General features: G+C 40.2%; 1 protein-coding gene across 1 annotated transcript; it reads left to right on the forward strand.

Moving 5' to 3' along the window:
• Positions 1 to 492: 492 nt before the first annotated feature.
• On the forward strand, positions 493 to 13,081 carry LOC142427504 (uncharacterized). Its single transcript, XM_075532744.1, is given in 2 exon segments — positions 493 to 662; positions 11,491 to 13,081. Coding segments are annotated over 2 exon segments (1,761 nt in total).
• Positions 13,082 to 13,478: the final 397 nt, after the last annotated feature.

The following is a 13,478-nucleotide window of genomic DNA, read 5'->3' on the forward strand; positions in this document are numbered from 1 at the left end:
CTAACTCTACTTGATGGTGAGTTTTAAAGTGTTTCTAAAGTGATTATACAATTTATAGTTCTTCTATAAAATAATCATTAGTTTATAATAGCTCTTTATATAGCCCATTTAAAATGTTTCCAGATGCTTTAATTAACATATTTATCTTAAAGATTCATTTGTTATTCTCCTTGAGAGTCACACAGTAAGGAATTGATAATTCTGTGTGCTGTGAGGTAGGGATTCAAATGTTTTGTTTCTTCTTTCTGACATTTATATTTGATTGCCCAATCTCTATTTGTTATAAAGTAATCTTTTATTCACATGTTTTAAAATTAATGAGTTTTATATTTTTTTGCTCATGTTATAAGCATGCTTCCCAATACTCATTGAGGGGACCATTAACAGTATTGGGAACTTTGTGTGTTAAGAGGGAAAGAACGGGCTGCACCGCGACTTTCTCTCTCTCTTCCGGTCCCTGGCGTTCCGGGAGCTGCAGGCGTCGGTGCAGACATGGCCAAATCCAAGAACCACACCACGTACAACCAATCCCGGAAATGGCACAGAAACGGCATCAAAAAACCCCGGTCACAACGATACGAATCTCTTAAGGGGGTGGACCCCAAGTTCCTGAGGAACATGCGCTTCGCCAGGAAGCACAACAAGAAGGGCCTGAAGAAAATGCAGGCCAACAACGCCAAGGCTGCGGCTGCTCGCGCTGAGGCCATCAAGGATCTTGTGAAGCCCACAGAGGTCAAGGCCAAGATCCCAATGGGCGTCAACCGCAAGCTCAGCGGACTGGCCTACATTGCCCACCCCAAGCTTGGCAAGTGGGCTCGTGCACGTATTGCCAAGGGTCTGAGGCTCTGCCGGCCCAAGGCCAAGGCACAAAGCAAAGCTGATGCTCCAGCCAAGGCCACGACACCAGCAAAAGCTCCCAAAGGCGCCCCTGCCCCAGCTCAAGCTCCCAAAGGCCCCCAGGCTCCCACAAAGTAGAGTTCTTTGTGAGGGCGAGAGGGACTGGTGTGAGCCCTGGGCTGCTGCCTGCATGGCGCTGGTGTCTTCTTGTGCTGTTTGTTGTACAAATAAACCCACGTGGCGCTGAAAAAAAAAAAGAGGGAAAGAACAGCATCTGGACCTACAGGTTATGTGTTACTCACATTGTATTCTCCCATCAGCTTGCAGATGGTGCATCACCAGCAGCTTAGAGGAAGGAGGAAGAAGCGCCTGGTATTATTATTTTGGGGATGTCCTCATGAGAGATTGAAATTTGTGAGCATCATTAGCTGATCCAGATAAAATAAACAGAGCATCCCAGTTGCCGGCAGTGTTATAAGGATCAGAGAAAATGCCCAAAGCTCAGGTGATTTTGATGTGTTTTATCCTTTTCTGTATTTCCTACTGGAATTGTAGGAGCCTGTGTAATACTGATTCAGTTCATTGGAAAAGTGGAGATTTGAAATACTAGAAGTTAGAGATAAACTTTGACTCTGACTTCAATATTTGGCTGGAGAAGTTTAGGAGTATATTGATCATAGGATTAACATAAACTATTGACATTGAACATAATATATCAGTGAGGATTCTTTGGATGACATTATCTTCCAACTCATAGTTTATTATTCTATGGCCAGCTCCTGAGAAGCATTCAAATGATATACTATGCATAATTTTTAAGGAGAAATAAAATCACTTTTTTAGGAGAGTTCACTTTCACTATTCCATGGGATTTTGTTTGGGTAAGTTCCTTTAAAGCTTCTTTCTGAAGGTTATATATTAGATAATCTCCCAAACAGCAGCATTCTCATCAATGCTTCTAACATGGACCCTGTAGCAGTAGTGGTTTAAAAATGGTTGACAGCAGCTCACCTCCTCGCACTATGGAAGCAGGAGAGAGAATCAACATCAGCTTGGATTTGTATGAGGCAGAGCTTAGACAGACCTGTACCCTCCAGTAGATTTCCAGTTATGACACCAGTATCTTTGCCACAGCCCTCTCCTACTCAGCTCAGTAATTTTTTTTGCAGTTGCCATGGGCTAATTACACTTCAGAGTCACAGATAACAGGGTGTAATTTGATATCAGAATCAATAGGCTACACATTGGCTTTCATATTAAAGAATCATGTAAGCACATTTGCTCTTCTTCAGGGCAGGCCTGTTTTCCCTGTCCTCTGTCAGACATTTTTCCTTCTATAGGTTGGTTCATTTCTTAATTCCATCTTTATAGCATCCTCTCAACTTCTTTGGGATATCCTCTTGTTGATCTTGACTGCCACTTTCTTGGCTGAAAGGTCCTTTCTGGACCTGTCACCATTGGCTCTCTCACTGTGTCCCATCTGCCCTTGTCTTTATCTCCATTACACAGCTCTTGATCTGTGAATACTATGGTTCATTTTGCAGGAGCAGCAGTAGACCGGTCCCTATGAAGTAGAGGTTCAAGATGGTCCATGATTTGCTCTCCAGCATTTTACAAAACTAAATAGTCATCAAGTAAATAAATCCCTCTTTATGATGTGGAAGCTGGTGAGTCCCTAATCAGTGTAGAGGTCAGGGATCAATCTGTAAGGTTCTCCTCATCCATGTGTTTGCAAAGGCTAATGAACCAGCTCACCAGGTCAGACCACAGTCCACTGCCTCACAAAGTGAAGTTGTTGAATCTGGTCAGATAATAGGTTGCAGGGACTGAGGAACCCAAATGGGAAGGTCAGGCAGCAAGCTGTTGACTCATAGAGTGAGTGTATTGAGCTGTCCAGTTAGCTCACACAGGCGGCTTGCAGTTGTCATTCAAGGAAATGGCTCATGAATTTCTGGAAGCTGCAAATCCCTAATCCATGGGTTCATTCTGAACTGTGTGGCTACAGGGGCTAACAAAACCAAATCAACAAGTCAGATGACAGGAAATGTCTCTCTCTCTTCTTAAACTATGCCTGCAGTTCTCTCTCTCCCTCTTGATATGATGGCTTCTTGGGTTAACCTACCACCTTCCCTGCCTAGGCAAGGTAAGGAGGGCTCCAGAGGTCCACCCAACAAAACTACGAGTGGCCCTTGCAGAGCATGTGGTGAAAGATGGCAGGTTCAAGAGGACCTTGCAATTAAAATTAAGGCAATACGGTCTGAAGGTGGCTGAGAAGAATTTGTCTTAGGGTTGTCAAGAGGAGCTTGTCCTAAAGTGGCCTTTAATAACTTAGAAAGTTGTTCTGCACTCAGGAAGGGAGATATTGCCCGTGAACATTCTGATCTTGGTTCTGGTTAAAGCTGCTTGTTCCTGATCCCAAGTTGAACCTTGTTCATGAATAGACACTTTGTTCTATTGAGTTTTGTGTGGCCACAGCAGCAGATTACTAGACCTAGAATTGAGACAAAGAGTCATGTGAGAGGAATGACTTGTGTAAGAGTTGACAAAAAATGTTGGAGAGCTGAGGTATGTTTGACCTCCCCCATCTGAAATGTTCCTGATACTTATTGCCACTGAAGGTTCCGAGCCTCTTATAATGGTGATACCAGTAGAAGCCCTAATTCCATTTCATAATAAACAGGTGTTTATCTACTTTGTGGGAGTATAACGCTGAGCAATTTCACTGGAACTCAAAATTCTAATGTTATGAGTGGGTGCATTATTTTGGGGCATGGAGGTCCCCAACACTCGAAAAGTGATCCTCTGGAGTGACATTGCAATTGTGACAAATATTAAAAGACAGAGAGCAGACAGTAGGACACAGGGACTCTCTTCCCAGGTCAGGACTGAGCGTGAATGTATTTTCCAATGGATGTACATATAGTGGAACTTACAGATCTTTCCATAAGGCGTGCATGTCATGCCGTCAGCATATGCATAGTCAATGGGTAATAGCATCAGCGGGTAACAGTATAAATAAGGAAAGTGTGAGTTACCATCTTGAGCTAGTGCTACTTGACTGCAAACCCGCCCTGAGCCCTCCCCAGGCATTTACTACATTTATGTTGGGCCCCTCCCCAGGCATTTACTACATTTATGTTGGGCCGGCTATAGAACCTGATTGCTCTGATCTACAGATAACCTTCAGGCATTGTGAAGTAGCCCCGTACAGAAATGATTAATCTATTATGGTACCTTCTTTAAGACTGCTCCTTAATGGAGAATTATTGTAGGGGGTGGGGGCACATTAGCTGGCCTAGAGAATGTGTATTTGAAAACATTTATTTCTCAGAACAATGGAGATCTTTCTGAAAATTGGGCTAGTTTTCTGGGCTGATGGTTGCGAATATAGAAATAAGGTCAAATATTTTCTACCAAGTCCTCAGTTAGTTTTTATTACTGTTTTGATTTCTTTACTGTAAGATATATATTTTTAAATCTTCAAATGGAAAATACACCATTAAATAGACTCCTCTTACTACAGGAATCACTGACATTCAATGATGTGGCTGTAAAGTTCACCTGGGAGGAATGGCAGCTCCTGAACCCTGCTCAGAAGACACTATATCAGGATGTGATGTTGGAGAACTATCGCAACCTGGTTTCCATTGGTGAGGAGAATTCTCAAGTCATTGGCTCTGTCATTGACTTTTACTATCTTAAGTGTTTAAATCCTTGCTGTGTCTGTGGTGTTCTTAAAGCGATAGATTCTCATTGCATTCTCTGGTCCAAGATTAGTGGGTTAGGCCTTCTACCCTTGAGAAAACACTATTTACTTTGTTCCTTTGAACATTATTTTCCTAGAAATACAACATTCTTCGGGCTTTACAAACTTTAGGTTAATTTTAGTGTGACTAAGATGCTGTAATTTTTCATAAACAGGTTATCTAGTGTCACCTCAGAAGCTTTCTCTCAATTGGAATAAGAGAAATGTGTTCGGTATTAGAAACAAGCTATAGTGGAATTTTTTCAGATGCATGGTCAAAATACCTTAAGGCAATTTGACTGGGCGAGTTGATTCAACTGGTAGAAGGCTCACATGTATAATAGGTGTCAGAAAATGCATAAAATTGCACACTTCTTTGAATTCTTCTAGATGTTGAGTAAAGTAGACATGTAGCTCTTATGAAATTAAATTTCCATTTACTTGTTTTACACTATTATATGTTTGCTTGAATAAGTTTCTTTCTTTAACATTCTGAAATTTCCTCTTTTGCATGCTTCCACTTTACTATGAAAATCCATCTTGCTAGACAATCTCCAAACAGAGAATTCTGAATTTGTGACTGTCCTCTGAGCACAGCACATTCCTCCCCTACTGGGTAAGAATGGATTTCCCTTTGCAGTATGCAGCACCATCTTGGATCTTGAACTCCCACCATAAACAGGTCTCCTTTGTGCTTCCTTAGCTTCCCCCCTTGGAGTTTCTCTAAAGGTTTTGGTGTCCATTTTCTCATTTGTTGTCCTGTTCTTTTAAAATTTTCTTCATGCAGGTGATATAAGTTCTTTCTGTTTTCTTATAGAGATGGTCAAATTGCCTTCTCTGTTGGAATTCTTTAACAGACATGTTTCTCCATATTTTACTCCTTTTGGTGAAACACGTTTATGACTTCTGTTATTTTCAGGTATCTAAAATTATCTTCCTAGCAAAAAAATTATCAGCTTAAAGTATATTTTAGTACTATACCTTAAATTTTTTTCTACCTGTAAGATTTTTTAAAGTTGTCTGTTCCTCCAATAATTTTGGAAGTGGAAAGGGCATGTTTTTTTTTTTCATTGTGCACATGTCTGCTGTGTATTCCTTAGTATGCAGTGTGCCTTCCTTAGGCCCACCCCTTCTTAACAGGTTCCAATACACGAACGATGACCTTTGCTGCTTCTAAAGAACATTTTTGCAGTATATTCCAATAGATTTTATTGCTGTTATTCAAAAAATGAGTAATATATTCAACATTGCTCTCTTTTCTGTCTTTTGAGTAGCCTTTTGGCTTCCATATGTAAGATGTCTTTCGTGTCATCCCACATCTCATCTGGTCTCAGTCACTAGTCTTCAGTCATCAGTCTTTTATTCCTCAAGTTTATTTTTACGTAGTCTCTCAGCTCTGTGATCTAGCTACTTTTCCTTGCTTTTACTTGGATTTGAGCAATTGATCCGTTCGACAGTTAACCCCTAGGCATGTTTTGACTAATGAGCTTTTCCACCATTTCTTTCTATAGATGTGGTTGATTTGATTTTCATTTGTTCCATTCCGAAAGATCCATATGTATAGTTTCCATTTCTGGTGCTTAATAAGAAATTTGGTATGAATTCATCATTAGTCTCAAAATTTTATCAGTAAACTTGTATGTCCTGTCACTACTGTTACATTTTCCAATTACTGATACTTTCCAGAAATTTTACATTCATCACTGTATATGATTGTATGGTTGATCAATATCAGGCTGCAAAACTCATGTGAAATTTTCAATATATATGTTTTTCAATATTTTGTTGGGAGCTCTTATAGATATCATAACATCCCATAGTTCAATTACATGGAGGAGTACTATACAATTGCTGCCACAGTTTGAAACGTTTTGTTCTTAAATTCCTTGGTATTGGCTCCACTTTATCCTCTTCCTCCTCCACCCTCAATTTCTTTATTGTGGAAAACAGAACCTGGATGAAAGCAGCCTTATCTCTATACTCCTGACCACAGAGCATGGAAGACCAGTACTAGTGTTAGAAGAAAACCTTCTCAAGCCCCAAGGATAAAGCTAGAGCTGAAATGCACAATCCCCAGATAGAGTTTTCCCCACAACTGCCCTCCAGTAAGATGTTAGTGTACAGCTCCTACAGGCAGCTGACTTCTTGCTACTCAGCTAAAAGTTGCCTAGCTATAAAAACAATCAGCTTCCCTTTGTTGCTGTCACTCAAGGAATCAACTATCCCTTTGTCTCTTAAATGCCCTCTGAATGTATCATAAAATGTTGTGTAATTGAAGGGCAGCAATAAAAAGACTTTGTATTTTTCACTAATTTATGTAATCTCAGGGCATGCAGCCCCCCTCCCCACCTCACAGACACCTACCTACCTAACAAGGTAGGCAGGATCTTTAATCTGGGATGCCTGAAATAATTGGATGAGCAATTTAAGACCAGTGTTGAGGGCAGGTGGAGTAGAGTAACTGTCTCCTTAGCAGGGCGAACAATAACAACACATCTGCTTTTGTAGTTAAAGCTACTGGCAGATAGTAATTAGCCATGTGCTGGTATGAGGTATCATTAAGGTAACACTATAATGAGAGGATATTGTGGGGATGATTTTTAATTAGGAGAATGTAACTGGGACTCTTCCAGCTTACAAGTGTGAATGCCTCTCCACCTAGATACCAGGCTTTGCAGTCTTCCTTCATTCTGAGAATAAATAATTTGTCTGCACCATTCTTCTTGGCCCTCACCTTCCCACATCCTGATACTTTTCATGAAGTATTCTAAAAGAATTCAGGTCCTGAATGAAAAAATATTTTCTTCTATCATGCTCACCTTCCCGACACAACCACTGAAGACAAAGCGGGTGAATAAACAAATGTGGTGATGAAAGCTGATGGTGACCAGCTACCAAAAGATATAGCATCTGGGGTCTTAAAGGCTTCAAGGTAAACTAGTGGCCATCTAACTCGAAGCAACAAAGCCCACATGGAAGAAGCACACCAGCCTGTGTGATCACGAGATGCCGAAGCGATCAGTTATTAGGCATCAAAGAACAAAAAATCATATCATTGTGTGCTCACCTCCATGATATGATCTGAAGACAAATGGATGCATAAGTCAATGTGGCTAAGAAAGCTGATGGTGCCTAGCTATCAAAAGATGTAGCATCTGGGGTCTTAAAGGCTTGAAGGTAAACAAGCGGCCATCTAGCTTAGAAGCAACAAAGCCCACATGGAAGAAGCACACCAGCCTGTGTTATCACAAGGTGTTGAAGGGATCATGTATCAGGCATCATCAGAACAAAAAATCTTACCAGAGTGAATAAGGGAGGGAGTGCGAAGTGGAGACCCAAAGCCCATTATTAGACCACTGGATATCCCCTTGCAGAGGGGTCTTCGGGAGGTGATCAGCCAGACAGTGTGTGATGTAGCAACGATGAAAAATACAACTTTCCTCTAGTTCCTAAATGCTTCCTCCTCCCACACTCTCTTGATCTGAATTCTACCTTGTATGTCTGGCTTGGACAGACGGTGTACACTGGTACAGATAGGAACCAGAAACACATGGAATCCAGGGTGGATGATCCCTTCAGGACCAGTGGTATGAGTGGAGATACTGGGAGCATAGAGGGAGGGTGGGCTTTAAAGGGGGAACCGATTAAAAGGATCCACATGTGACCTCCTCCATGGGGGACGGACAACAGAAAAGTGAGTGAAGGGAGATGTTGGACAGGCAAGATATGACAAAATAATAATTTATAATTTATCAAGGGTTCATGAGGGAGGGGGGAGCGGGAAGGGAGGGGAAAAATGAGGACCTGATTCCAGGGGCTTAAGTGGAGAGCAAATGTTTTGAGTATGATAAGGGCACTGAATGCACAAATGTGCTTTACACAGTTGATGTATGTATGGATTATGATAAGAGTTGTATGAACCCCTAATAAAACGATTATTTTTGCAGTCTATCTGCAGCAAGGTCCGGGGGTCCCTCAAGGTGGGTAATGGCCGGTGGGCGAGGAGACAGAAACCACACGACTCAAAGGTCACGGGTGACTGTTACAATTTTATTCATGCAAAGCTTCAGCATATATATTCTTTTTCTTGCCTTAAAGCTTATGGCCTGAGATCATTCATCAGGAAATTTTCAGGCCACAAGACCATGACAAGTTACATAAATCACATCGTGATTCTTGGTTAAAAATTAGTACATCTTGAAACTACAACTTTCTCAACTACAAGGGTGATAGACATAAACCTTCTAACAATAACTGAGCACACTTCATCCAACTAGGGTGCATTGTTCTAACTATGAAATCATTAAAGCATTAATACATTTCATTTTCAAAAATTACTTGACAGGCTTTGGCTGTTCTTTATGTTCCTTCTTGGGCTGTTCCTCTAGGGTTTTCATTTCTTGTTCTTTCTTTTCCACCAAGTTCCCATAAATTAAACTCCCAAAAGTCTTTCTGTACCAAGATATGCGTTGCCTCACAATAGGTAGCTTTGTTTCCGTGGACTTCAAACACCACGGGGCCTTCCTCTTGCTAACCTTTCCATAAAACTTAAACTACTAAAATGAACTTGTTCACCTTCTTTGTTAACCATTCTTATGCCATTTTCATTACAAGCCCCTGTATAAGGTAAATCAGGGTCAGGTGCTCTATTTCTCTTTGGGTTATTTCCTGGAGGGGGATGCCGTATTTTAACCCCTATGCTGTAACCAATATAAGGAAAGGGAAAAACTGTGGGAAGAGGATGATAATTTTTTTAAAGTCTTACACAGAAGCTTCCAAAAGAGCCTCTGAGATTTCTGTGAGTTTTGGTTGCACTAGCTCAGCCTGCTCAGGATCGAACATAAATTCCTTAAGTGGGGTTTCTGGCATCCAGTTTCTAGTTTTATTATACAATACACTTTGCTCGCAGTCAGGACATGGATCTTTCCAAACCATAGGAAGGGAAGTAACCTCAACTTCTGGGGAATATTCCTCAGTTGACATCTGTTGTTTCCTAAAAGGGTAAGTGATCAAAATTATCAGGAACCAGACAGCAGCTACAATTTTCAATAATGATATCAGGCTAATAATTCCAAAGGGTTCACGGGGTTCGCTGAAGGGACCTTCCTTGGTGGAGCCTTCTTTAAATGCTCCTTCATGAACTGACTTTGTCAAGGCCCATGGTTGGAAGTGTTCTCGGCAGATTATAATAAAAATTCAGGTTATTCCCACATTCACACTTGTCTGTTATGTTGTGTCTTGCCTTCTGGAGGTTTGCATACCTCGCTACCATATGAACTCACTGTTAAACGTCCTGGCGCTCTTATTCCGGCACCAGAGATGAGGCAACTCTACCGTTTTTGCTGTCTGCTCTATCTTCTTTAATTGCATATGCAATTACTAAGGGCCCATTCCACATTGGGGCTGGATCCCTCACTTTATGTTTGCTTTAATTGGCGCACAAATCTAAATAACACTGGTAGTAAGTGGTCTTGCCTACCACTGACAAACCAATCCTTCAGGGAAGATCTTTCAATGTGCTTTTGGATAATGAATATGATGCCAATCTTCTTGAATTTGTCAATCTCAACTTTATAAACCACCTGATTATCTAATTAAAAATAGCCAGTACCGGTCTACTAAATTTGAATAATGCGTAAACTATCAATCTTTTAACATTCCATTTTGTTTTGACAACTTGCAAATTTTTCATGATTTTCATGTATGCCATTTTCCAATTATTAGAGGATGTTTACAGCTATTTTTTTTTCCTTTTCAATCATGTCATGTCAAGTACTGAAGGTTCCCAAAGCTCTTCTTCTATCTGCATCATTATTGTTGACTGTACTTTGAGGATTTAGTACTTGTTCATTGTTATTTCATTGCCATTAAATCTGAGGGCTGCATGTTCCAGAAGTAGATCACTATGTCTTCCCCCAATCCCTATTTCTGGAGAGTCTACTAAGACCTGTCTACTATGGGTGATCCTGCTTGTATTTGAAATACTGGGTGGCATTGCTTCTGGCATCAAAACAACTTGCAAGCCACCACAGAACAACACTGTAAGATAAGTGGTGTAAGCTAGAATACAGACTCCATAAACATTAAGAATATGTTTCTGTACCATAATACCTTTCCTATATACCTGTAAAAATGCGTTTCTCCCAAGTAGAACATTTGGCATTTTTCACATTCACTACTTTATCTAGTATTTAGTTGTCTTTCAGTAAAGGTTGATGAAATGAATACATCTAACCTCTACCAATTGGAACTAACAAGCCTTATCACACCTTCAGTCTATTGGTTTCAATTTGTTCCTTCTAGTACATTTGTTGTATATTTTCATGTACCTCTTTAAGCAAATACCTAATCTGTATCCATGCATCACTTTCATATCAACCCTGATTTCTACAAGAACTATTTTTAACATTTGGATTATTTACACAATTTTATTTCATCCAATGGACAATAAGCATTAAGCATAGTGTTTATTTATATTCATACAAGAGGGTTATTACTAAAGATCTACTTTGTGTCAATGCATATTTTAAGGGGTCCATTGTAAATCAAGTTGTTGAAAAGTCAATTTTCTGTTCTTTTATAGATATCCAGAAAGATAATGATCATTTGCTTGAGCACTTGCAATGTGAAAGATACATGGACAGAATGGAACAATGCTATAAATTTAATACATTGGAAAGTACTGTTTATCAGCACAAAAATAATTTCCTACCAAAGGAAACTTATGAGATGTTCAGTTTATATGAAAGAATTGTTAAATCAGATTTAATGATTCTGAAATTAAATCAGGACAGAAGCAACAAAACACAGAAGTCATTTGTGCTCAAGCAAGATGAGGAAACTTTCCTGCACATTGAACAAGAGCAATTTTTTAATGAAATGAAATTTCCTGAGTGTGAACAATCCAGGCTTCTGAAGTCACAGTGGATTCAACACCAGGAATCTGATGAAATTGAGAAACCACACACAGGTGATAAATGTGGGACAGCCTTCATCAAGGAGTCTTTGCTCTATGAGCATGAGATCATTGATAAACCAGATAAGACCTATGAATGCAGTCGTTGTGGGCAAGAATTCAATAAAATGTTCAAACTCAATGAATTTTATCAAAAAGCTCATGAAAGAAAAAAGCTATATAAATGCTTGGAATGTGACAAAACTTATCACAGTAAATCCTACCTCAAGGGATATCGTGAAACTCATGGGGCAGGGATGCCCTATGTATGCAGTGAATGTGGGAAAGACTTCACCAGGAAGAGTGATCTCACTGCTCATCAGCAAACTCATACTGCAGAGAAACTCCATGTATGTAATGAATATGGGAAAGGCTTCATTCAGAAAACACATCTCAAAACAAATCTACGGACTCATACAGGAGAAAAACCCCATGTATGTGATGAATGTGGAAAAGCCTTTCTCTGGAAGTACAAGCTCACTGTTCATCAGCGAACTCATACTGGAGAGAGACCCTATGTATGTGATGAATGTGGAAAAGCCTTTCACTGGAAGAATGGGCTCACTCTTCATCAGCGAACTCATACTGGAGAGAAACCCTATGTATGTGGTGCATGTGGCAAAGGCTTCATTCAGAAAATACATTTTAAAGCTCATCTACAAACTCATACTGGAGAGAAGCCCCATGTATGTGGTGAATGTGGCAAAGGCTTCATTCAGAAAATACATCTGAAAACTCATCTACGAACTCATACAGGAGAAAAACCCCATGTATGTGGTGAATGTGGAAAAACCTTTAACTGGAAGAACGAGCTCACTGTTCATCAGCGAACTCATACTGGAGAGAAACCCTATGTATGTGATGAATGTGGAAAAATATTTATTGGGAAACCTGCTCTCCTTTATCATCAGCGAACTCATACTGGAGAGAAACCCTATGTATGCGATAAATGTGGAAAAGCCTTCAACTGGAAGAGCAGGCTCACTCTTCATCAGAGAACTCATACTGGAGAGAAACCCTATGTATGTGATCAATGTGGCAAAGCCTTAACTGGGAAGACTGCTCTCACTTATCATCAGCGAACTCATACTGGAGAAAAATCCCATGTATGTGATAAATGTGGCAAAGCCTTTATCGGCAAGACTGCTCTCACTTATCATCAGCGAACTCATACTGGAGAAAAAACCCATGTATGTGATAAATGTGGCAAAGCCTTTATCAGCAAGAGTGCCCTCACTTACCATCAGCGAACGCATACTGGAGAGAAACCCTATGTATGTGATGAATGTGGCAAAGCCTTTACTGGGAAAACTGCTCTCATTTATCATCAGCGAACTCATACTGGAGAGAAACCCTATGAATGTGGTGAATGTGGAAAAGCTTTTATCGGGAAGACTTCTCTCATTTACCATCAGCGAATTCATACTGGAGAGAAACCCTATGTATGTAATTAATGTGGCAAAGCCTTTATTTGGAAGGAAGACATCACTGTTCATCAGCGATCTCATATTCTACAGGAGGGTTGTCAAACTGGTGGCCTGTAAGCCACGTGTGGCCCCTAAGGTAAAATCTGAAATAAAATGTAAATAGAAAAATTATTATGAAGGAAATAGCACTTAGGGAAGATCAAGGCTATGCTGTACACCTAATTCCTTCATTAACGCTTTAACTACTGAAGATGAGTGAAATCACAAAATCAAAGTTGTTCATTTTAATTTAGACACCCCTGCTCTAGAGAAAACCCAGTATGTGATGAATGTGGAAAAGCCTTTATCAGGAAGAATTCCCTCACTTAACATCAGTTACCTCATACTGGAGAGAAGTCCAATGGATGCGATGAAGGTGGAAAAGGCTTTATCAGGAAGAAGGACCTCAGCGTTTATCAGGGAACTCATACAGGAGAGAAACCCCGAGAATGTAGTGAATATGGCACAAGTTTCA

This window comes from Tenrec ecaudatus, chromosome 15 (assembly GCF_050624435.1).
Source record: "Tenrec ecaudatus isolate mTenEca1 chromosome 15, mTenEca1.hap1, whole genome shotgun sequence".
NCBI classification, from domain to species: domain Eukaryota; kingdom Metazoa; phylum Chordata; class Mammalia; order Afrosoricida; family Tenrecidae; genus Tenrec; species Tenrec ecaudatus.